General features: G+C 41.4%; 1 protein-coding gene across 2 annotated transcripts in view; it reads right to left on the reverse strand.

The window, feature by feature from the left end:
• The window catches only part of wdr37 (WD repeat domain 37), a 121,760-nt gene that overhangs the window by 39,553 nt on the left and 55,011 nt on the right, over nt 1-27,196 (reverse strand). For both annotated transcript variants that reach the window (XM_060922522.1, XM_060922523.1), the window contains 2 exons: nt 18,938-19,073; nt 4,171-4,242 (listed from right to left, as the gene is read on the reverse strand). In XM_060922522.1, coding sequence (XP_060778505.1) covers nt 4,171-4,242; nt 18,938-19,073 — 208 coding nt within the window. The remainder of the gene's footprint in view (nt 1-4,170; nt 4,243-18,937; nt 19,074-27,196) is intronic.

Genomic DNA, 27,196 nt, shown 5'->3' on the forward strand with positions numbered 1-27,196 from the left:
AGAATTTAGTTAAAAGGTGAAGGATTCGATCAGACACTTCCACATTTCAGTCGTAACGTATATTTCTGGGAAAATGACCCTTGCTGCTCCACCTCCTTGTTTAAGAAAGGCACAATATTTACACCACAACATGGGTTCCATTCACAATTCTGATCATTCTCGAAAGGTGTTGATTAGTTTTCCGTAACAGCAGCTCTGATAGCAGTTAGAACTGCAAGACAAATCGCAGCTTTATATTAAGGTGCTACTTCTGCTACCATGTTTCTATAGCAACAGCTCAGGGCTGACAAACTTCCACGGACACGGCTTAGCATGCAATACGCACGACAACTTTTTCTGCATGCTCAGGTTCACTCGTGCGCAATCAAGTCTGTGTAGACAAAATTTCGCTGCCCCCCCCCCCAAAAAAAAGCATCAGTAGTGATGTGGTAAAGGTTTGTGTACGGAAATTTTTATTTAACATTTATGGAAGGAGTCTCCAGCAGCAGTCAGAGCTAAAACTTATCTTAAAGCAGCAGTATGCAACTTAAAAATAAATTAAATAAATAAATAAATTTTATTGGAATGATCCCACATCATTATGAACTTCCTTCAATGTTTGCGAAATGTGTTTATTAAAAAAAAAAAGCCAACAACCTTTTACTGACAAAATTTCCACCACCTGCTTTTCCACTTAGTCAAATTGTGTAATATTTAAATTAGCTCACTACATTTGAGCGCCAACTTCCAGTGCTCCTAGCTTGCTTTTTAGTTGTTTTATAACCCATATCATCATACAATCATGACTACGTTCAGACTGCACCCTGAAACGACCCATATCCGATTTTTTTGCCCATATGCGACCTGTATCCGATTTGTTATTGACAATCTGAACGACACAGATCCGATTTTTTCACATGCGACCCAGGCCGCTTGGATATGTGGTCCTAATTCCGATGCATATCCGTTATTTTCACATGCGACTGCAGTCTGACCGGACAGGTCGCATTCATGCGACCTACACGTCATCAACAAGAGACAAACGTCACTATTCTGCGCTGGCTAATCCCGCCTCTTTGGTGGAAAACAACATTTGTACAGTTTTCAGAATTTAAATAGACTTTTATAGAATTGATCAAGCTAATGGTGGATTTGGTAGGGACCTGGATGTTAAATCATCCTGTATTACAAGATTGTTCTGGAAATTTCCAGTAATTTGACACCTTCGGTCTCATTAGTCTGCTGCCCACATTAATCAGATTATTGTGCGAGTTCCGCCGCCGCCGCCGCCACAAAAACCACGTCGCCAGGTCTCGCCTCATCTCCATGCTTTACTTGCAAACTTGGAGTGCGCTTTTTTTTTGTTTACGTATTACGTAGATGTGCTTATTACGTGTCAATTTGCGCATGCGGGACACTTTTGGGTCGTTTTCCGTTCATATTGGAGATCGCATACAAGTCTCATATAATTGGTAATGTGAACGGCCTAACAAAAAAATCGGATTTCACAACAAATTGGATATGGGTCGTTTCAGGTTGCAGTCTGAACGTAGTGAATGATATTTAGTCTGTTTTACTCTCCCAAAATATTACATACCGCTGCTTTAAAGTGCATATCCTGGACCAATTTCAGGTTTTTTATATGAAAGCATGTCCCTTTACACGCTCATCCAGAAGGGTAATTTTGCACAAGGCCATCTGTCTACAGCAGAAAAAAATAAAATAAAACGCATCTGCAGGGCTCGAAATTCGCAGTGGTCCGGTCCCCCGAGGCGACGTAATGTGTCATTTGGCGGGTAATTCCTGTCACTAGGCAGCCCGGCTGGCTAGTTGAAAATAAAAAATATACATGAAGCGAAGATTCAGACTGGGGCTGTGCGATATATCTCCGAAAATTCTGTGCGAGATACATAAAATTATTATATCGTAACTATCGAGTATTTTATGGTCATCTGCTGACTTGCGTTTGTTTCGTGTTTGTTGCGTTTGTTTAAAACCTTTTCTGGTGGTTTTCTCCCTGTCCCTCAGGCAGTAACGTGAGAGGCTGCCTAACGGTGATGATACACGGGGCAACTTTTTGGGCAATGTTGCCGAGCAATGTTGCTGGGCAATTGCGTTTTGACTCTTTTCTATTGAGATTGGGCAACATTGTTTCTTTCTGAATGGTTTTGATAATCTCTGGCAACTTTTTGAGATAAGCCAATCAGAACACGAGTATCGAGTCATGTGACCTCCGGTGAGGTTCGGATCAGAAATTTCAAACAAATATGGCGGCCGCTCAGTGTCAGTGGAGTGAAGAGATGGAGAGACTCCTCATCTGTTTTTACGCCGGTAAGTTATTTTAATATTCTATATGGAGGAATTTACCTCACCAAAGCTCTAAAAAACAACAGACAGCTTGATTAAATGGTCACAGCAAAAATTAAGACATCGATTTTTTTTTAGCTAACTGTAAACTGCCGTTGCTAACTGTTGTTGCCCATTGTTAGTTGCCCTGAAAAGTTGCCGTGTCTCACCTAGTTGCCCGTTGCCAGCAACATTGCCCAAAAAGTTGCCCCGTGTATCATCACCATAAGGGTGTGTAAAAAAAAAAAAAAAACCCGTCACGCACTCGCCAACCAATCCTGGGCAACATCTCTGTGCTGAAAGGAACTTGCGGGAAGATTTCCTAGTGGGGCGGCACGGTGGTGTAGTGGTTAGCGCTGTCGCCTCACAGCAAGAAGGTCCTGGGTTCGAGCCCCGGGGCCGGCGAGGGCCTTTCTGTGCGGAGTTTGCATGTTCTCCCCATGGGTTTCCTCCGGGTGCTCCGGTTTCCCCCACAGTCCAAAGACATGCAGGTTAGGTTAACTGGTGACTCTAAATTGAGCGTAGGTGTGAATGTGAGTGTGAATGGTTGTCTGTGTCTATGTGTCAGCCCTGTGATGACCTGGTGACTTGTCCAGGGTGTACCCCGCCTTTCGCCCATAGTCAGCTGGGATAGGCTCCAGCTTGCTTGCGACCCTGTAGAAGGATAAAGCGGCTACAGATAATGAGATGAGATTTCCTAGTTTCGGTTTACAGAGCTGACTCAGTTCGTGCAATTGCTGGTGTTGCATAGGCTACCGTGTAAGTTCTGTCAATTTCAGCGACAAATTAAAAATGGAAGCAGACGAATTGGTTCGTAAAAGAACTAGTAAGGGGTCAGTCATCTGGCATTTTTTTTTTTGGATATCGCGAGGAGGACGTGGAACAGCAAATGCCAGTTTGTAAAGTGTGCAAAAAAAAAAACCAGCATCAAAATACTTGGGTCTTGAAATAAATGCACATTAGTCATGAACAATGGTAACTACTCTCGTGTTATTTTTGACAGAAGTAAAATTCATACATGAACCAATTTTGGCGAGTCGATTTTCTGTTTAGCTAGTTACTTTGGAAGGGAACTAGTCCAGCTGGCTGGTGAAAAAAAATATATGAATTTCGAGCCCTGCGTCTGGAAAAATCCCAAGGGAGTCTGGAGCCAGATTCGTGACGTCACCTGCGGAAGCGCCAGCAGGCTGCACGAGCTTCGCATGGTTTCAGTGCACAGCCTGTGTAGACCAAGCGCTCCCATTTCTCTCTCATTGTCCGGTCTTTTGGAAAACGATGAGTACTAATCCCATCAAGATTGGTGTTGATACACCCTCCTACGATACATCTGTTAACCATTTTAATAATTACGCAATAACGTTGAAATTTGCAAAAAACCACCAGGTCGTTTTCTCAAACAAACCAGCGCTGGCGTAGGATTCAGAGGGAGGCGTCCCGCACGCGACGTCACGAAAATCAGTGTCTGCCGGGAAATCCAAATGCCAAGTTTTTTCAGAGGCGGACCAATTCGCCTCAAATGGCTCGATTTCAACTGAATTTTTCTGGTATTGCACAAGGTAAAAAAAAAAATTGCAGAGAATGCAGAATGTGACGGATGTGTGACCGAAGTTTAATATAAAATAGAAGAATTACATTGATCTTGCTCCTGAATTTACCCGTGATATGCACTTTGTTTCTTCAAAGTTTGCGATTTGTCTTTTTTTTTTTTACCTTTCTCGTTAACCTCAAGAGGGGCAAAACAAGAGTCCCAGTATTGCATGCAATCCAGCCTCGTTTATACTAAAATGTTCAAAGTACTGCTCGTGCCATCGCCTCTAAAGACATACCCCGTCCTCCATGGCTCACCTGATCCAGCATGGCCAGCGTATTTGAGCAGACACTTCCCTGTCTCGATGCTCCACAGCATAGCACAGTGGTCTGGGGAAGAATAACACACAGACATTTTTAAAGCATAAAAGCATCAGCAAGCGGGTTATGACGGATCGTTTTCCGTCAGGCACTCGAGTCATGAGAATTGACGTTACTCCACGTCACAAAGTCAGAAAATAAACACATCGTCATGTGTCCTGTCGAAGTAAATCTGTTTTAGCCACACAAATGGACGACTGTGGGATTTTACATCTGTGCGACTTCATGTTTTATACCCCAGGGAATGAAAAACGTTTATTCGTTTGCATTCATTGTGGGTGTTCACAATTTTGCCACATACATTTTATAAATATTTAAAAACATTACCCCCAAAAAAATCTCAGAACAAAGATTCATAATCTCGCCTAGAATCTGAATGATCACATTACAATGTGTATTTGATACGGTAACGTTTCCCCTTATTTTCGACTGGGTGCCAATAGTTATGGAATGCAACATCCTTGAAGACTTCTCCAAGCTGTAGATTATGTTTCAATAGTACTAATACTGTACGAGTATTATGAGCTGCTCAAGTACTAAACTGGCCTGAGTTTCCCAAAAGCATTGCAGCACAAAGATCACTGTTAAATGGTAGCGTCAAATGTCAAATGGTATTTGATAAAAATATTTATCAAACTAGCGTCCAATCAAACTGAAGTCTGATCACAGTGTTTCCGCTATGTACAATTGGCTGCGGCGGGCCGCCGCACCTTGATTTTTGCCGCCGCACCTTCAGGAATTCCTGAAGGGGGGCCGTGGCCAGGGTAACTTTTTGAAAATTATTTAAAAAATAGGCTAAACCAATATTTTTTGACGTTGAGCGGACTCCAGCCTGGCATGAACCGCTCCGACGCGCTATAATGACACCAATCTATCACCAGCCAATCAGGAGACTTAATCAAACGCATCCCCCGCCCACCAATCTATCACCAGCCAATCAGAAGACTTAATCAAACGCATCTCCCGCCCACTTGTGTCCGCGTCTGAGACGTTGAATTTTCACAGAAGGAGGGAAGAAGTTGACTGAGGTAAGACAGTGTGATAAATTAACGAATGAATAAGAGAGGAATTTCAACATATAGGGCTTAAGTTTGTTACCGTTAAATAAGCATTGCTTGTACAGTAACGTTATGTCGTTACAACGTTGACCCACTTTTAACGTGCCGAGTACCGACTGTAGCCGCTAACAAATGCTAATTAGCTTGCTGTCAAAAGTGCAAAGACCTTAAATTGCTCTGTGTAAATTAGAAAATGGCGCAACTTCCTCTGTAGCCGTCAACTCAACTTGTCTTGAGTTTTGAGCCAATCACAGCAGGGCAGCACTGTGGCCTGAGGTAAAACATGATAGTTTAAGTTTGTTTAAATTACAAAAATGATTACACCCAATGACTGTCTCATATACTCTTCATATACTCACTGTTTAAGTAATGCAATAAAACTAATCTTTAAAAGTGGTATTTACTCAAACCGTTTGCACAGCATGAACTTTCAGGTTAACAGTGTAATAGTGTTGCAGTGTTCTGCAAATTTGCAATTTAATATTTCAGATCTTGAGACATGAAAGTGCTATTTTAAAAAAATAAAAAGTCAGAAATGTTTTCTTTGTCGTCTATTTACCATATTTTCTGGACTATAAGCCGCTACTTTTTTCCTAGGTTTTGAACCATGCGGCTTATACAAAGGTGCGGCTATTCTGTGGATTTTTCTTCCACCGCTAGGGGCGCTCTAACCGGAAGTAGAATCAAAAATAAGATAGACGAAAAATCAATGCAAAGAAGAATTAGCAGATCTTTAGCAGATAGAACACGCACGACAAATTACTAACTGGTAATTATTTTCAAATCCAGCGAAGATGATTAAAGTGACTTGTGGTTTCAAACACAGGAGAAATGAAGGTAAATAAATACCGGTTATTTTCTTGGTTCTGTTCCGTTTTAATCAGCAAAGTTGCTGCCGTGTTAAAAGGCACTGTTCGGAAAGAATCTGTTCAGGTACATACATGTACATTTACAGTACAAAATCTTTCTGTACATGCAGTAAATATCTAATTTTTCAACATAGATATCTGCGGCTTATAGCCCGGTGCGGCTTGTATATCTTTTTTTTATTTTTTATTTTTTAAAATAGAGTGGATGCGGCTTATATACAGGTGCGCTCTATAGTCCAGAAAATACGGTAGTTCATTTTATTGCCTCAATAATTTTCCTTGATTGAGAAATCGGTCTGGGCTCTTATGGGTTAATCAGTAGCCTGCATGCTAGTATATGTTCCATTTACAGTCAAACATTTTGATGAACTCCAGGATCAATTTTGATGAATCAAAAATCTGCGTAGTAGTACAGTCTGAAGATGCTCTTGCACATCCGGTGTCAATTGAACAAAAATTATGGGAGGATACAGGTTTAATAAGTTTTACAATTTTTGAAGTGAGTGATGGATTGATAAGTTTAGATGTGTTCAATATTTTCTTATCTTCAGACATAATATTGTAGATGTTTCTTTACCTGCTTGATAGTTTTGACCGGGACTCCAATCTTCCTCAGAAGAGTCATTAGTCCTTAAATTAAATTCATTATAGACATGAACTTAAAATCGTTGTTTTATTTTATGGCCTCGGTGCCCTGGCTTTTGGCCTTCGTGCCCTCGGCATCAGCAGAGCGTTCGTTTTCCACACTTCGTCGACTGAAATCATACCTCCGATCCACAATGACACAAGAGACTGAATGACTTGATGAACTGCCATATTCACCATGACATTCTGGAACAAACTGACATGACCGCCATCGCAAAGGAGTTCGTGCAGGCCAGTGACAGACGCAGGCAGGCCTTTGGGAAGTTTTAAGCGTAAGTCATTGGTTACTTCTATTAGCACCACCGAGTGCACTGCTTCCTCTGTTTTCAGTGTTTCTATACTGCATTGGTACTGATACAAGCAAGTTGTTTAAGTTGAGTTAGCCTACTACCGAGGTGCTTTTGTTGTGTACTGTTGGCTGTTTTAGCATTTTATTCTGCGCAGTTATGTGCTGGCATGTTGTGGACTAAAGACCCTTTTCACGTGATGTCACGACAAACGCGGCTGCCATTTTGGACATGTACTACCAGTAGTTTACCACAGCCAACATTGAGGAACGGCAGCAAAGAAAGTTTTTACTTTCAGCAAGACTTCCATCATGCCACTATATTGTTGTGCACCTGGATGTAGTAACCATCAACAAACAAGGCAAGGGTTATCGTTTTATCGGATCCCGACGGAGAAGATGGATAGCGGCCATAAACAGGAAAGATTGGCAGCCCTCGGCATACCAGCGCTTGTGTAGTGACCACTTTGTTGGAGGTAAGACGAATAAAATTAGCCAGAAAAGGCATTACATTGCTGTTAACATTCTGTGGCAGCGAGTGTGTAACCAAATAGGCTAAAATAACCCATTGTAACCTCTTTGTTCTTCTGTAGTAGCTATTGTTGACTAGCTAATGTCAACAAGTAGCTGGTATGTTACTGTAGCAATGTTTACATTCAGTCATTTGGATGACTGTTAAAACCTTTCAGTCTCAAGTTTTTCCTTTACTGGATTTACTAGTTTACTGTAATTATGATCCGGCAGCTATTTACACCGGATCCAGTGTAAATAGCTGCCGGAGCGCGCTCCGGAACCTCGGACGTTGGCTCCGGCAGCTATTTACACTGGATCCGGTGTAAATAGCTGCCGGATCATAATTACAGTAAACTAGTAAATACAGTAAAGGAAAAACTTGAGACTGAAAGGTTTTAACAGTCATCCAAATGACTGAACGTAAACATTGCTACAGTAACATACTAGCTACTATGTTGTTGACATTAGCTAGTGCTAACAGCTAGCTGCTAGTACACTGCTACAACACAGACACCGACCCTAATAATACAGTTCTTGGTCATTGCCTGGTAACAGCAAATTTATAACGGGCCATGTCTCAACAGACTAAGAAGTTATTTCAATGACATTTAATAACATTTTGTTTATCCTGAGGACCGAAAGTAAATGAAAATGTGAACAAACCTTAGCTGTAATAAGATGGCGACCACCGGCTCCAGGGACGACCCGCTGATGTAGGCATGTTACCCAGCCTGACACAAAATATTTGTAGGCATCCAAACTCTTATACGCTTTCAGATCAATACCTGTGTATGGCGATGGGTTTTTAACGCCATAGGTATACAGATCATGTGGGCCGAAGTCAGGTAAAGACGAGGGCTTCGTGTACTTCCGTACGTCAGTGAACAATCCTGGTGGAAGCAGGTAAACGTCGTTCTCTAAGCCTGCCAACCTCAATTTTTGCAAATACCTCTCCCTCTGCTCGCCCTGTAAATGCCCTACGTCGCTGGATAGTGAAGGTGTTTTCTGCATCTCGCTCCTTTTTCTTTTATGTTTTTCGTTTGTCGCCTTCCTCGCATTCAAACTGATTCGAGCCGAAGTCCACTACATGTCCAAAATGGCGATCGCGTTTACGAAGGTCACGTGACTGAAAAGGGTCTAAAGTCATGACCGATGGATTAATCTATGTATAGCCTTCTGTGCTGTTGGCTGTTTTTATCCTCGTACTGGGGTGGGACGTCTGAGCGCAGGTCTTGCCACCGCACCTTCAAACATTTTCTAGGGGAAACACTGGATCAGACTGTGTGTAATCATTGGATTTTAACCAAAGAGTGATTTTATATATACACAGTGTTTAGTCCATTTAAAGCAAACCCTGCAGTGTTTTCCTCCGAGAACGCAGCAATTGGACTCGGGTACGGACCAAAACGACAAACAACCGGGTCTCGGTACGGTTCTGATCAAACTCAAGCCCTGTTCCATAACTGCAGTAATCCATATTATATTAAGAACCGTTCAGCTAAGTAAAGAGAAACGACATCCGTCATTACTTTAAGACGTGACGCATCTTTTAATTAATAAAAATTAGTGCCATCAATCAGTTAAATTATTTCATCATGATTAATCAAATTGTCCATGGTTAACTCCAGAGGTGTGACGATTCAGTCCCCCCCCCACGATTCACATTTCATAACTGATGCAAATCACTGTCAATATTCTGTTCACTCTCAGCCGAGAAATATACAGCAATTTAAAAAAAAAAAAAAAGTCGTGTTGCCTTTGGAGTCTTTATTCAGACTCCAGTCACTCCACTGACACTGAATGTAACGTCACAGTTCAGTCATTTTGGGCACATTTTAATTTTCAAAACCGCAGAAACACCAGCAATAAAAGCAACAAAAACTTCATGACTTCTGTCTCAATCTTTTAAAAAGACAAAAATACAGTCGCTTGTGTTCAAGTGAATCCCACCTCTTGAGACACAACATTCATTGTCCGGAGAGGACAGAAGGCACCGAGATCGTGAGAAATCCTGCCAAACTGGGCTTTTAAAAGCCAGTGGCTTCAGGAATTCTGAGTCATCCGCCGTGTTGTTCACAAAGCAACGCGTGGAAAAATGGAATGCAGTGATGTGGAAGTTTCAAAAATTCCATATTTTATTCAGAATAGAACATAGATGACATATCAATGTTTAAACTGAGAAAATGTATCATTTAAAGAGAAAAATTGGGTGATTTTAAATTTCATGACAACAACACATCTCAAAAAAGTTGGGACAAGGCCATGTTTCCCACTGTGAGACATCCCCTTTTCTCTTTACAACAGTCTGTAAACGTCTGGGGACTGAGAAGACAAGTTGCTCAAGTTTAGGGACAGGAATGTTAACCCATTCTTGTCTAATGTAGGATTCTAGTTGCTCAACTGTCTTAGGTCTTTTTTTGTCATATTTTCCATTTTATGATGCGCCAAATGTTTTCTATGGGTGAAAGATCTGGACTGCAGGCTGGCCAGTTCAGTACCCGGACCCTTCTTCTACGCAGCCATGATGCTGTAATTAATGCAGTATGTGGTTTGGCATTGTCATGTTGGAAAATGCAAGGTCTTCCCTGAAAGAGACGTCGTCTGGATGGGAGTATATGTTGCTCTAGAACCTGGATATACCTTTCAGCATTGATGGTGTCTTTCCAGATGTGTAAGCTGCCCATGCCACACGCACTAATGCAACCCCATACCATCAGAGATGCAGGCTTCTGAACTGAGCGCTGATGATAACTTGGGTCGTCCTTCTCCTCTTTAGTCCGAATGACACGGCGTCCCTGATTTCCATAAAGAACTTCACATTTTGATTCGTCTGACCACAGAACAGTTTTCCACTTTGCCACAGTCCATTTTAAATGAGCCTTGGCCCAGAGAAGACGTCTGCGCTTCTGGATCATGTTTAGATACGGCTTTTTCTTTGAACTATAGAGTTTTAGCTGGCAACGGCGGATGGCACGGTGAATTGTGTTCACAGATAATGTTCTCTGGAAATATTCCTGAGCCCATTTTGTGATTTCCAATACAGAAGCATGCCTGTATGTGATGCAGTGCCGTTTGAGGGCCCGAAGATCACGGGCACCCAGTATGGTTTTCCGGCCTTGACCCTTACGCACAGAGATTCTTCCAGATTCTCTGAATCTTTTGATGATATTATGCACTGTAGATGATGATATGTTCAAACTCTTTGCAATTTTACACTGTCGAACTCCTTTCTGATATTGCTCCACTATTTGTCGGCACAGAATTAGGGGGATTGGTGATCCTCTTCCCATCTTTACTTCTGAGAGCCGCTGCCACTCCAAGATGCTCTTTTTATACCCAGTCATGTTAATGACCTATTGCCAATTGACCTAATGAGTTGCAATTTGGTCCTCCAGCCGTTCCTTTTTTGTACCTTTAACTTTTCCAGCCTCTTATTGCCCCTGTCCCAACTTTTTTGAGATGTGTTGCTGTCATGAAATTTCAAATGAGCCAATATTTGGCATGAAATTTCAAAATGTCTCACTTTCGACATTTGATATGTTGTCTATGTTCTATTGTGAATACAATATCAGTTTTTGAGATTTGTAAATTATTGCATTCCGTTTTTATTTACAATTTGCACTTTATCCCAACTTTTTTGGAATCGGGGTTGTACCTTGGGGTCCTTTGTGACCTCGCTGACTATTACACGTCTTGCTCTTGGAGTGATCTTTGTTGGTCGACCACTCCTGGGGAGGGTAACAATGGTCTTGAATTTCCTCCATTTGTGAAATGGCGAAAGCGTTGGCGAAAGCAATGCGTGATCTTGCAAGATTGCTCGAGCAACCACAAACATGGCTGCGTCCACAGACAGGTCCGGATACCGAATCGAATTTTTAATATCAAAATGATGCCGTTTGTCAAAATTCGTTATGCATCTAGGGTTATCGGGATGAAATTAAGTATTGTTCAGGGTTTCTGCAGGCTTGAACAAGTTCAATTTAAGACTTTTTAAGACCATAACAGGTTAAATTTAAGACTTATGCTGCACAAAAAAAAAAAAAGAAAATTGGGGGAGCCTGAATTACTTTCGAAATAAAATTTATCATCATTCACCAATGAACTCATTACATCCCTAGGGTGCGCTCTTGCATTAATGAACAGAAATATAACATGAAGTGGAACGTTATGGCATTAGATCATTGATAAACCGAGTAAAATGGAGGTGTGGTGGGGTCAGAGAGGGAGAAAGGGATGTTAGGAAAGGGTTTGAAAAAAAGTTTGAAAACCACTGCATTACGCTAGATCATTAACAAATTGAGGAAATGGAGAGAGGGAGAGAGAGAGAGAGAGAACTACACTGCCGCAGCGGAACGTTTGGGCAATGTTAGAATCGGGAAACATGGCCTGAAAAAGCTCCCCAATCTCGTCATTGCTTTTATACGAGTGATGCATTGTCACTGCGTTTAAAATCCACAACGCTTCGGCTTTTAAAGCTGCAGTGGAGCCAAAGACATCCCGCAAATCACTTGAGGGTGAGGCATTCGATTCCATACGGTTTGTGTGTTGTCACGTTACAGTTCGCACAGAGTTAGCTGATACGCCGTCTCGAGATGTGCTTGGACCTGACAACGGTGAACAAAATCGAGTGATGGCATGCGATTATTGCAGACTTTTATGGGCAGCCTGGTGCTTCTCCGCTTTCACGTGCGATTCCAGTGCCTTTACACCCAGGGTGCCGAGTTTGAGTGTTCTTTTGCACAATGTGCAGTACGCCTCAAACGGATTGTTTGGTACACGTTTTAACCAGGGCCATTATTAAAAAATGTTCCGTTTCCGGTCCACCGGCCGGGTGAGTGCCGTTTGTGCGGTTGAAATTTTTTTTTTTTTTAACGCCGGTTTTTCAACATTTTTTTCGGGTTTGTAAATCTAAAATTGAACTTGACATTTGCGCATTCCCAGGGCTTTCCACTAAGGCTCATACTAGCCAGCCATGACAAATAAAGTAGCCAGCCGGGGGGAGTAAACACAAAAACTCCTGTGCACGCAGTTCCCAGGATTAAATGTATTTTCCACAGACCATTTATTTATTCACTTTACTCAAATACAAAGTAAAATGGCAGTAAATCTTCTTTCTTTTCTTGCGTATTGCATCATGAGGCGTTCCCGGCTTGTAAATCTCTTATTTTCGGTGCATGACACATTCACGCAGCTGAGCATGCTATGAATTAACAACAACAACGGTCTGCAGTGGGGCTACACAATTACACACTCAGCCAACATTTCTCCATTTGTGTATGAAAATACACTCCAACCACTCAGTTTGGCTTCATTTACAACCAACGGTGTCTTTTGATGCCAGCACGGAATTGAACGAGAGAAGACTGGTTTACCGGAGACAAAATAAGCCTCTGACGGCCCCGACACACTACTGCCTCCGCCGAGTGCGCACGCACACCGCATGTCAGGGCCGCAGATGAGTTACTCTCCCTTGATCAACGAAGTCGGCGGGGAATTTGTGGTTATTATCGGTACAAACAGCGCGAATCACAACTTAAATGAGTGCGGTTCAGTTTGACATTGTCAGTCCGTTAGATAAACATTTAATTTTAGTCGGCTGTATGGCCGGCAGCCGGCGCTTGTGGAAAGCCCTGCATTCCGCACAGAATATAGAACTGAATCAGCTCTGCGCATGCGCCGTGCGGCACAAAAAAAAATGTCAGCCACCATGAAGGAAGGCGATCCGGAGTTTTCAAACATTTGCTTAAGTGTGAAATCGCAAAACGGTATTCTAGCGAACAACAAAATAGTAAAGATTCAGAAAAACAAATCATTCAGTGATCATTTTAATAGTGTAATTTCGTCCGAACTCGGCCTAACGCTCGATTTAGAACTACAAAAAGTCCGTGTGTCGGGCATTTTAAGTACCTTTGTAAAAGTTTTGCAAATGTTGCAGTCAGCATTTAAAATGCTAACTTACAGTTTTTGTAAAAGTTTCAGTTGATTAAACTGTCATTTTATTAAATGTGTCTGCTTTTGTAATAAAGTACTGAAAAAGCAAACAGCATTGCAATTTCTTATCCATCCATAAAAAAAAAAAAAAATCCCTCCCTCCCGACTGAAATTTTTTTTTTGCTCAGTCGGTGGACAGGAAACGGATTTTTTTTTTAAGGATGGCCTAGTCTACGAAATCATTGCGTTCAAGCCAGCAGCCGTTAAACTTGCATTTGCCCATTTTGCTACAAACCATGACGATCTCCCTCGCTTCTTTTAGGCTCTACTGTCTAAATGCACGCGAACCATACCCTGTGCATCACCATGCCAACCAGGCTAGACGCCGGAATCCACTGTGTCTCATTTGTAGTTTGCAGCGTAGCCTACTGATACTAAGTAGGCCTAGCCTATATGACTAATTATGAATATCACCAACGCATTTAACAAAAAAAAGCGAATGGGGTAAATGGACGCAAGGATTTAAGACTTCACAAAATTACATTTAAGACCTACAATGCAAAATATGCTCGTATTTTAGACTTTTTAAGGGCTTAAATTAGGATTATCAAATTTTAGGCTTGACTCCGCGGAAACCCTGTTGTTAGCGAATCGTGATCCATTAAATTTTAACCAATTTTTGAACTGCCGATTGAAATGGATCGATTAATCGTCACACCTCTAGTTAACACATCACAAATTAAATCGCACATTTATCTGTTCTAAAATGTACCTTAAAAGGGATATATTTCAACTTTTCGGGGTGTGGGCGTGGACAAATCTGCCTGCTTTTTATGCTGTGGCCAGGTCAGGAAGGATAAAGCTGGACACAGCAGGAATTATTTTTGTGGCGCTTTTATTCCCCCACTGCATTTAAAAAATATAAAGCAGCGCTAACTTGATAATTTTGAGGGTTTCGCACAATTCCGTGTGAGCGAAACAATATGGTATTTTCTTCTAGTTCGGTCCTTAACTTCCAGCCTCAAGCTATGCAATAAAATAATGTGGACTCTGACTATTTGGCAGAAGTGGCTGTGTTTAAATAAAGAAAACAACAAGAATGCTCCGAGAGCACAATATTCCCCGCTGGTAACTCGGCCATAACTCTGGGAAAATGTGACCGAATTGAACAAAGTTGCAATGTGCGTATTACCGACATATAACAAAGAATCCTGTCAAGTTTGGTGAAATTCCTCCACAAATTGTGAGAGGAGTTGATTTCAGAAGGCGAGTACGCATCCCGGGATGGACAGAAACCACCACGACATAATCCCCCTTCGAGCCTTTCGGCCAGTGGGGGATAAAAATTGTGAGGGAAGTTGATTTCAGAAAGCGAGCGCACCTTGACGAAATTGCCAAAGTTCAAGTTTGTTAATAATCAAGGGCAGAACTGGGAAAATCTGCCCAAATTAAACGAAATTTCAGTATGCGTATAACTGTCATACTGTATAACAAAGCATTCTGCCAAGTTTGGTGAAATTCCTCCACAAATTGTGAGAGGAGTGGATTTCAAAAGAACTTACACCCTCATGAAATTGTCAAAGTATAATTTTGTTAATTGCATTTACAGTGGTGCTTGAACATTTGTGAACCCTTTAGAATTTTCTATATTTCTGCATAAATGCAATGATGTGGAAGTTTCAAAAATTCCATATTTTATTCAGAATAGAACATAGATGGCATATCAAATGTTTAAACTGAGAAAATGTATCATTTAAAGAGAAAAATTGGGTGATTTTAAATTTCATGACAACAACACATCTCAAAAAAGTTGGGACAAGGCCATGTTTCCCACTGTGAGACATCCCCTTTTCTCTTTACAACAGTCTGTAAACGTCTGGGGACTGAGGAGACAAGTTGCTCAAGTTTAGGGATAGGAATGTTAACCCATTCTTGTCTAATGTAGGATTCTAGTTGCTCAACTGTCTTAGGTCTTTTTTTGTCGTATCTTCCGTTTTATGATGCGCCAAATGTTTTCTATGGGTGAAAGATCTGGACTGCAGGCTGGCCAGTTCAGTACCCGGACCCTTCTTCTACGCAGCCATGATGCTGTAATTGATGCAGTATGTGGTTTGGCATTGTCATGTTGGAAAATGCAAGGTCTTCCCTGAAAGAGACGTCGTCTGGATGGGAGCATATGTTGCTCTAGAACCTGGATATACCTTTCAGCATTGATGGTGTCTTTCCAGATGTGTAAGCTGCCCATGCCACACGCACTAATGCAACCCCATACCATCAGAGATGCAGGCTTCTGAACTGAGCGCCGATAACAACTTGGGTCGTCCTTCTCCTCTTTAGTCCGAATGACACGGCATCCCTGATTTCCATAAAGAACTTCACATTTTGATTCGTCTGACCACAGAACAGTTTTTCACTTTGCCACAGTCCATTTTAAATGAGCCTTGGCCCAGAGAAGACGTCTGCGCTTCTGGATCATGTTTAGATACGGCTTCTTCTTTGAACTATAGAGTTTTAGCTGGCAACGGCAGATGGCACGGTGAATTGTGTTCACAGATAATGTTCTCTGGAAATATTCCTGAGCCCATTTTGTGATTTCCAATACAGAAGCATGCCTGTATGTGATGCAGTGCCGTCTAAGGGCCCGAAGATCACGGGCACCCAGTATGGCTTTCCGGCCTTGACCCTTACGCTCAGAGATTCTTCCAGATTCTCTGAATCTTTTGATGATATTATGCACTGTAGATGATGATATGTTCAAACTCTTTGCAATTTTACACTGTCGAACTCCTTTCTGATATTGCTCCACTATTTGTCGGCACAGAATTAGGGGGATTGGTGATCCTCTTCCCATCTTTACTTCTGAGAGCCGCTGCCACTCCAAGATGCTCTTTTTATACCCAGTCATGTTGATGACCTATTGCCAATTGACCTCATGAGTTGCAATTTGGTCCTCCAGCTGTTCCTTTTTTGTACCTTTAACTTTTCCAGCCTCCTATTGCCCCTGTCCCAACTTTTTTGAGATGTGTTGCTGTCATGAAATTTCAAATGAGCCAATATTTGGCATGAACTTTCAAAATGTCTCACTTTCGACATTTGATATGTTGTCTATGTTCTATTGTGAATACAATATCAGTTTTTGAGATTTGTAAATTATTGCATTCCATTTTTATTTACAATTTGCACTTTATCCCAACTTTTTTGGAATCGGGGTTGTACCTTGGGGTCCTTTGTGACCTCGCTGACTATTACACGTCTTGCTCTTGGAGTGATCTTTGTTGGTCGACCACTCCTGGGGAGGGTAACAATGGTCTTGAATTTCCTCCATTTGGACACAATCTGTCTGACTGTGTATTGGTGGAGTCCAAACTCTTTAGAGATGGTTTTGTAACCTTTTCCAGCCTGATGAGCATCAACAACGCTTTTTCTGAGGTCCTCAGAAATCTCCTTTGTTCGTGCCATGATACACTTCCAGAAACATGTGTTGTGAAGATCAGACTTTGATAGATCCCTGTTCTTTAAATAAAACAGGGTGCCCACTCACACCTGATTGTCATCCCATTGATTGAAAACACCTGACTCTAATTTCACCTTCAAATTAACTGCTAATCCTAGAGGTTCACATACTTTTGCCACTCACAGATATGTAATATTGGATCATTTTCCTCAATAAATAAATGACCAAGTATAATATTTTTGTCTCATTTGTTTAACTGGGTTCTCTTTATCTACTTTTAGGACTTGTGTGAAAATCTGATGTTTTCGGTCATATTTATGCAGAGAGAGAGAAAATTCTAAAGGGTTCACAAACTTTCAAGCACCACTGTATAAACACATTTACATAACTTAGAAATTTCTCAGAACAAAAAACTCTCTCTCACACACACGGACCTTAACATGTCATCTTTTCTCCCCTCTGCCTGGACCATCAAAAGCATATAAAAATACACAGTGTTTTATGAAAACAGTCAGAATGCAACAATATAAAAGTTGATTCTATACATAAGTGCACTTTATCACGATTTGCTACTCGCTACATCACTCACTCGCTCACTACATCACTTCCTGATTTCCTAAACTATGGGGAAGAGCACAGAACATGCATGCGTTAATCGCATGTCCAAAAAAAAAAAAAAAAAAAAAAAGGAATTTGCATTAATGCATTATTAAAAATCACATTAACTTTGACAGCCCTAATAGCATTATTAAAAAGAAAAAAAAATTTAATAAGATGGTGTCCAAACTTTTCACTGGTACTGTGTGAGATCTGGCTGTTGAATTGAACACGTGGTTAAATAGCAACTATAGCTCCGCCCTAAATATGTAAACATATGTGAAATATCCTGGTCTCGCACAAAACAACAACAATAATAATAATCATAATAATAATAATAATAATGATTTTCTTTCGCAGTGCAGTTTCCATCAAATCCTGTGCTCCGATTGGCTGACCCAATTACAGACCCCGGTTACGGACCTCTGGCGACTCACTCATTCACAACAACAAACATAGTAGCATTTTTTGTCAACATATCTTTTTTTTTTTTAATAAGATTTATTTATAAGATTATCAAAAATCTTATAAATTTTTGCCAGCATTTCTCAGGAGAATAGCATTAATTTTACAACATGGATAGCGATAACGACAGCAAAAGCGAGTTTTACTACCCTGAGGAAGAAGAAATAAAAGAAAACATTTCAGGAGAAAGCTAAAAACCTCTAACTGTTGCTAACGCCGAGCAAAAGCATGGCTGAATCCTGAATGACTCCTATTTGTATAAATAGGGGACTACATAAGCGGCAAAATGTTGGTTTTTTCCTGCCATGGAAGTGCACTTGTATACCGAGGAGGAAGCCATTTGCATTACAGCCGTGAATGAGGATTCAAAATGGCGGCTCGGCTCGGTTTTCCCTTTCGGGCGCTCTCGTTTTCTGTTAGAATTTGGTAAAGAAAAAAATAAATATATTATTTACCAGCTTAAGGTCGGTCCGTATGGTGAAATACCGTGACCTCGGCCCAGAGGGCCTCGCTCAGTACTTTCAAGACCTCGGTCACGGTATTTCACCATACGGACCTCCCAGCTGGGAAATAACATTTTTATTACATATATTTCAACAAGAAGACAGATCACCACCACACTATATACTATAATTATATTAATCATCTTCATCTGTGTTTCGGTAAAATATCTCCTGCCTTTTTTTTTCTGTGGTCTACTCAGTCTTCTACTGAAGCTTCACTTTCTTTTTTGCTTAGCGTCACAAACTTTGGGTGTGTTGTATGCAAACGTGTATGATGGTGAATCAGAGCCTGGCGTACACATATAATATGAAGAAAAAGGAGTGGTGCTGTGTGTCGCTCTCTACAGTTGTTTGATGAGGAGACATCAAGTGGGAGACTGTACCTGCCGAGGCAGTGCCCAAAACCAGTGGCTGTGTCCTGGTCACACTCAGGTCCCATATGCCGTCCCTGTGGCCCACGTACTCCTTCACCAGCTGGCACACGGCACGAGATGTGGTGGCTTTGAAACTCGACACGATCTAGAGCGATTAGAGGAAAACTGAGAATCTGGATACAGACCCACAAACACACTTAGACATACAACAATAGGTGGGAAGCTAAAAGATGCAGCATGAAGCCCGGGGTGGTCTCGGCTAACCAAACGCTACGGTCTAAGCGTCGTTCCGCAAAGGCAGCATGGTCACGCACGGCATGTTGCCTTGAGAGCATTCATTCACAGCCACACGAGCTCTCACACTATATCAGGCTCTATAGGAGATAAGTGTGGCCTGTGCTGGTGAGCACTTAAATAAGCACTTATAAAGCAAGAACACTGGTGAGAGACGAAACCATGAGTGCAAATGAAACAAGAAATAATACCGCAGTCAGCTGTGAGGAAGAAAGAAAAAAAAAAAAAAAGACACTCAAAATATGAAGCCTTAAACAAGGGTCAGTTTGAATAAAGCGATAAAAAAAAAAATAAAAAATACCCAGGACTGAACCTGCACACAGATCCAAACAAAACAAATAATTAGTGAAGTGAACGGAAAGTTGGGCGTTTTTATAAACGGCGGAATTATCAGCAATTTTCTCTTTTCAGAAGTCTCCCTGAACCTGAAAAGAAATCGTGGAAATGGAAGCTCAGTATTACAACCATCCTCAATCTCCACAGCTAAAGAAGCACCTTATCTGAGTGCTCACCTCCAGAACCTACTCGAGACGGAGAAATAGAGAAAACAAACTATTTTGAGTGATCGTATGAGCTGAGCATGCTCAAATAAAGCAGCATCGATACAGCAAAAAAAAAAGGTGCAACTCTACAGGCCTACTGCTTTCTGCTCTCGGGGGAGGGGGGGAGGTGGTTAAAGGAACCAGTGAAACAAACTGGATCCCAGTGTTTAAGACTCTTTTTTGGTCCATGTTTCAACAGAACTTGTTGACTGCACTAAGTAAATTTGGGCCCATTTCATGTCTGGAATAAAGCTAATAAAAAGGGTTAAAAGGACTGACTTTTCTGATCATTATCTCACACACACACCCCTGTATTATAAATGCAGCTATTTTACGGTGTCAAAAGTGGTGTATTAAATGCAGGGGGGGGACAAATCATTAACCCCGGCGCTCAGCTGAAGTGGAGTTTGTTTGCTATTAATTTTTTATTCAAAAAGTTGGCAGAGAAAGAAAGAAAGAACGAAAGAAAGAACGAACGAACGAAAGAACGAACGAACGAACGAACGAACGAACGAACGAACGAACGAACGAACGAACGAAAGAAAGAAAGAACGAAAGAAAGAACGAAAGAAAGAACGAGAAAGAAAGAACGAGAAAGAAAGAACGAAAGAAAGAAAGAGAAAGAAAGAAAAAGAAAGAAAGAAAGAGAAAGAAAGAAAGAAAGAGAAAGAAAGAGAAAGAAAGAAAGAGAAAGAAAAAGAAAGAAAGAAAGAAAGAGAAAGAAAGAGAAAGAAAGAAAGAAAGAAAGAAAGAGAAAGAAAGAAAGAGAAAGAAAGGAAGAAAGGCAAGGAAGAAAGGCAAGGAAGACAAGGAAAGAAGAAAAAGACAGACAAGGAAAGAAGAAAAAGACAGACAAGGAAAGAAGAAAAAGACAGACAAGGAAAGAAGGAAGGCAGGCAGGCAAAGAAATAAAGAAAAAAGAAAGAAGGAGACAGGCAAGGAAAGAAAAAAGGCAAGGAAAGAAGAAAAAGACAAGACAGACAGACAGACAAGGAAGGAAGAAAAAGAAAAGAAGATGGACAAGGAAACAAAGAAAAAGAAAGAAAAACGAGAGACAAGGAAAGAAAAAGGAAGAGAAGGAAAGAAAGAGGGGGGGAACACTCCCCACTGAAGTTTGGAAAGCTCATGTGGTGTTTGTAGCCGTTGTACAGGAGAAGTGAAGTGTTCACTGGGGAGATTAAACGCAGCGCACAGACAATCGGTTCAGAATCAGATTTGTGGAAACACTGAAGAAGTCCAGAGCAAGTCACCGAGTGTTTAAACGTACAGAGGTTAACGAGACTTGAACAATAGCGTTTGCATGTTTTGCTCAGAAGCAAAATATCTGTCTTTTTTTTTTTAAACATTCGCCCAAGATCACGAGCTCAAATTCCAAATGCCATCACCGTCGTCGGCTTCTCTGAGCCAGCGTATGCAGAAGAGGGCCGACAGCGCTTTCCTCCAAGCGCATGACGCTGGCCTGTAAAACGAGGAGGTTGGCCGGATTCACAGGTCTCAGAGGAACCATGGATCAGCCTTCACCTTCTCTGGGTACCGGCGGCCATGCGGCCCGTCTAATGAACAGGAATTTACAAACAACAAATCGGGGGAAAGAAATGTTTTGCGTAGTCGGTATTAACACAAGCTTGTGGCACACCATTTTGTCAACTACGATTTTTACTCTCGTTAGCTTGGGCTAGCTAATGAATTCGTGATTTGTCCACCCTTTGGGGGAGGGGGCTGAGAGAGAGAGAGATCCCCTATAGTTCAAGTGGAATTTTCATGTAACCTATTTGGCAGAAGTGACAACAGTTGTAACATGAACCAATTGAGAGCCTTGGGGGGAAAACACCTGTTGATTTTCATTTCGAAGCAGATTTTTTTTGTTCCTTTTACAATACCTTCCTTGAAAATCTTTTGTAAAAGGGATACCACAACACAGAACTATTCAAGCAGGGGGAATCAGTCTTTAGGGTGACCGCTTATGCAAAGACGTCACTGTTTTTCCCTACGCTTTCCCCCCCTTATATAAAAGGAAGTTTTCTACATTTTTCTCTACAATTAATAAGCTTATAAACCCCCTGGTAATGAGATAGTTCATGCATTCTGGCACACACACAGGAGGAGGAGGAGGAGCAGCAGCAAGAGGAGGAGGAGGAGGAGGAGTTAAACAAGTTACCCATGAATCTCCACCCCACAACTCCCAGTTCACCACATTGAAGTTTCGAGGTCCACCTACTTTGCCGTGGAAAGAATTTGAACGCTAAAATCAGTGAGGGCGAGAGAAGAGAGCAGTTTCAATCCACCCGAACCACAGGAAAAGACAGCTTTTTTTTTTTCTCCAGCAGCAAATATTCCAGTTGTTCAAGATGGGTACTAACAAGAGCTAAAGCTAATGACAAGCACAATTCAGGCCAAAGGAATTATTTTAACTCCTTCACCTCATGCACATTATAGAAAACCTTCTGCAGTCGTTGCATATGATGATGCAGCAGCCGGTCAGTCTAGTCGCTTCATCACAGCAAACTGTCACTACGTTCAACTTTTGAAAACTTGCTCGCACCGAGTTACATAGATTTAACATGCGCTTAAATTATAATTTAAACGTTCCTTCAATTTCTCCATCACTCGACAACTGGTCGATGGAGACATGATGACAGATAATGAACAAGTCCTAAGGCTGGAACATATTTGCTTTAAACTATAAGTACACAAAATGGCTGCCGCACGTGTCTTGCGATCGTTTGCAGCTTTGCCTGTGCAGATCTTCAGCATGTTTAACGCCAGAACTTAGACAGACAGGGAAGTTTTGGCTTTCATTTTCCACAAATCCTTTGTTCACGATGGTCAGTACAATACTAAACACGTTGTCATGTAAATGTTAAGAGGGACCAGTACTGAACAAAATGTACTGAAAACTGATACCAATTTCAACATTAAAGAAAAGACTAATAATTCAGTGGTTGACAAATGACGGATTCTTTTGCTAGTTTCGTGGGCAAGTGGAAGCTACGATGCTCTGTACGGTCTCAAAATTTGGTTTCCCAGGAAACCCACTGGACTAAGTGGCAGCTAACGTGATGTAATAACGTAAGGCAAGATTTTTAAGCGCATTGGTACAGAATGTGGGCAATGAAGGAGTATATGATTTCCTGGGGATGAGAAGACTGTCCTTCTCATGTCTCCATTCACAACCCTCATCGTCTCAATCTTATGCTCAAACTAATAAACCTTTTTTGTAAATATACTGTATACACTTCTAAATTTGATTCCTACCATCATGTTCCAAAAAAAAAAAAAAAAAAAGTTGGGACAGGGCAACAAAAGACTAGGAAAATTGTGGAATGCTTTATTTAAAAAAAAAAACTCACCCCCACCTGTTTGGAACATTCTACTGAGAAACAGGTTAACTGATAACTGGAAAGGCTCAGTCATTCATAAGCGAAGATGGCGTGAATGCATGGGCAAATAGTCCAACAGTTTAAGAACAATGTTTCTCAAATGTACAACTGGAAGGAATTTCAGCATTGACAGTCGAGAGAATCCGCTGCACGTTTCGGCAAGGCCGAAACCCAACACCGAATACCCGTGACCGTCGATCCCTCAGGTGGAACTGCATCAAAAACTGATGACTATACAAAAGGACATTACTGCATGGGCTCAGGAACACTTCTGAAGAACTGTGTTTACCAACAACAGTTATCACTGCATCTACTGTGCAAAGTGAAAGCTATATCTCAACAAGATCCAGAAATACTGCCGAACTCTCAGGGCCTGAGCTCATCCGAAATGGACTGACGCAAAGTGGAAAAGTGCACTGTGGTCTGACGAGTCCAAGTTTCACATTGTTTTTTTTTTTTGGAAATCATGTATAGGGCTGGGAATCGATCCAGATTTCCTGGATCGATTCGATTCCGATTCATAAGGTCACGATCCGATTCGATATACTTCGATATTGCTGGATTGTCACTTTAAAGTAAAAACTGTCCTTATTGACAGGAACAGCCCAATATGCGTTTGTGCATGTAATTCAACACCAAATGCCTTCTCCAGTGCAGTTTGATTCGCCGCAGGTTTAGCTGAAACTGTGTCGGCGTGGTGCCTGGATAAGTGGTTGTGGAGATTGGTTGTATTGCCACTATATTTTACCTCTATGTGGCACAGTTTGCACACTGCTTTTGTTCTGTCGACTTCGTCTCTGTCCTCGTAACGTTTGAATCCAAAGTAATGCCATACATCAGCTTTCAGGCCAGGCGGTGATTTTAGCTGTGCAGCTTCAGCCATCTCGCGTTCTTAAGTTTCGGTTTCGTTTGCCGGCACCCGCTTTTTATAGCGGTCCTTGCGCGGTCAAGAAAATAGTGCCTATAGCCACCTGGAAGAGATCGATCCACACATTTTTGAATCGATCTCGTATTTTTTGAACGTGAATCGATATCGGATCGTGGATCGATCTTTTGAACCCAGCCCTAATCATGTACGTTGTGTCCTCCAGGCCAAGGAGAAAAAGGACCAGTGCAAAGATCAAAACCCAGCATCTGTAATGGTATGGGGGTGTGTTCGTGCCCATGGCATGGGTCACTTATCTGTGAAGGCACCATTAATGCTGAAAGGTACATACAGGTTTTGGAGTAACATATGCTGCCATCCAGATGACATCTTTTTCAGGGACGTTCCTGCTTATTCCAGCAAGACAACGCCAAGCCACATTCTGCATGTATTACACCAGCATGGCTTCATAGTAAAAAAAAAAAAAAAAAAGAGTGCAGGTGCTAAACTGACCCGCCTGTCTCCCATGAGTGGCGCATTATGAAGTGCAACATACAGAGACCCCGGACTGTTGAGCAACTAAAGTCATAGACACAGCAATAATGGGAAAGAATCTCTTTCAAAACTTGAAAAATCAAGTGTCCTCAGTTCCCAAACACTACAGAGTAGGGGTGTAACGATTCGTTTTAACAACGATTCGATTCGAATCACGATTCGTGGTTGCCGATACGATTCAAGGACAATTTTGGTTCATTTAGAATGATATGATCCGAAATGATTCAGTGACTTGAAATCGATTCAGTAACTTTTTAGCCAAAAATTAAACCAGTGTGACTGAAATAAATACCTGGATACTGGACAGTGCAGGTGAAGTTTTCTAGATTCCTGCTGTTTCTTGTAAGGGAATCAGGTATCATTATGGATATAAACAAACAAGTAAACAATTAGTGGCAAATGCAATGAAGTTTTATTTGAATTAAGTGCAGGGCTAATCTCACACGATGTCACGCATGGAACCCTGGTTATCTGGGTCATTTCCGTTCATCTGACCCCGTACTTGTTTACTGGATATTGTTGTCGGAATCTTACAAAAATAACGACGTGAAAGCGCCGAGTTGTGCTTGGATGTTCAAATCCATATACAATAAAGACATTCGGTTCACAAATTTCCGAGAAATGACACTAATCTAAGGCTACATCCACACGACAACGGCAATGAGATTTTTTTTTTTTTTTTTAAATAATATCGCGTCCACATGGGCAACGGATCAGTTAAATATCAGGTACATATGGGAACGCAACGCTTACTGAAAACGATGCAATACACATGCCACACCACTACGTGCGCTGTAAGACGGTCCCATCGGAGACACCAGAACAATAGAAGTAGACGCATGTGCATAAACCCCTTCTTCTGTAGCATCAGCCACATAAAAAGTTTTGATTATTAATCAGTAACGTAAAATGAAAGACGCGGAAAGAGGAATGAATGGGGGTAGATGGAAGCCGGTACGCCAACATTCTGATATCCTCCAGAATTCTTTAATGGTCCGGAATAAACTGAATGCTACACGTTGATGGATTACTTTGTTCTTCTACGCCCTTTTTGAGGAATGTATTGTCGGACTTAAACCAACATCTGAAGAGGTGAGATCGCGCCTTTTTTTTTTCCCTATTTTTGCTGGCGGGATTGTTTTTGTTTTTGTTAAGCGCACGGGCGGTGCGCGGTTTGGTACTGCTTCCGCAGTGTTTGGACTAAAGACTTTGCCCTAAGGGCTATTCTCTCACTCTCACACTTTGCACCATTACACAAATATTTCACAGTGAAAATATTTTGTAAGCACGTTTCATGAACCAAGTTATAGGATTTGTTGACAACTCGCATCGAGTTCATTACACTTCTACCCGGCGTGAACCACTGACAGTCATGTGGTTGTGACATCATCGTAAACAAATCCGTTCTACTCATCCAGACGACTTCGCAATGGCGCCGTTGCCAGATTTTTCCACTCTGGAACCCGTTCTCAAAAGATTTCGTTTTGGGGCACTCAAAACGCCGGTGCCGTGTGGACGCCAGGCCGAAATGATAAACAATTTTATCAGATTCACCTGAATCCGTTGCCGTGTGGACAGGGCCTAAAGCGACAGTGGGCGAGGTTTGTGCGAACGAAGTAGGCAGAATGTGTCGCCTACTAATAATAAATTCGATTCATCAAGTGTTCACCACCACCACCAGAACGACCACATGGGAATTAATGGGGCAAAAAAGAAATCTGTTTGTTTAATAAACGACATTTGATCGGACATTTGGACAGTTCATCGATTCCCCTATTATCGCCCAGTTCATATTTTCTTTCAATAATTACACCGACTAAGTTTACATTTTAAAGATTTTATTTCTGCATTTATTGAGGTACGTGTAAATATTTTTCCCTACGTTTTGCAGCTTAGAAAAAAAAAAAAATCCACAAACCAATCTGCGTTTCCAATTCTCTCTGGATGGTGGTGCGCTATCGGCGGTGAGCGGGACTGTCGTGAACTGGCAGTTTCTCGTCTTGGGGATTCACCTTTAACTCCGGAATATCCTTGATAATCATCTGCCACTTCATCCGACATATAAGAATCCCAATCACTATCAGAATTCTCTCCGCTGCTGCACATGGCAACAAAACCGATACCTGAATTGTTAGACGTGTGATGTCACACACCCCTTCAGGATCTTCCGGTTCAGCCTCGGCAGATTCCGTGAAAATCAGCTGATCTTATTGATTTTCCATTAATTCATGGCCTTTTGGATCAGCTATGGTTCGAAAATACACGGTCCAATCAACATAATGATTGTTGCTTTGTACAAGGACAAAAGTTGGGTTTAGGGGCGTTATGTTCACGTTAACGAGAATCTAGATACCCGAGACGAAAACCTTAAGGATTAGGGTTCATTTTCTTTCTCTGGATATTGAACCGACTAGGAATTAAAAATAAAGATATAAGAATTAGCCATGTTCATAGAAATTTAAATATACATTTTCTGAGAACCAGCAGCTTTTAAATCCAAAGAAATGTTAAATGCTGGTCAATATTACCTTCGAGCCCGAATAGACAACATTCCGGTCGTTTTTAAAACGATAAAGCAAAGCATCTCTTGTACACTTGTATAGTATGCACGATATTTTTACAAAGATTTTAT

The sequence above is a fragment of the Neoarius graeffei genome, chromosome 5 (genome assembly GCF_027579695.1).
Source record: "Neoarius graeffei isolate fNeoGra1 chromosome 5, fNeoGra1.pri, whole genome shotgun sequence".
NCBI classification, from domain to species: Eukaryota; Metazoa; Chordata; class Actinopteri; order Siluriformes; family Ariidae; genus Neoarius; species Neoarius graeffei.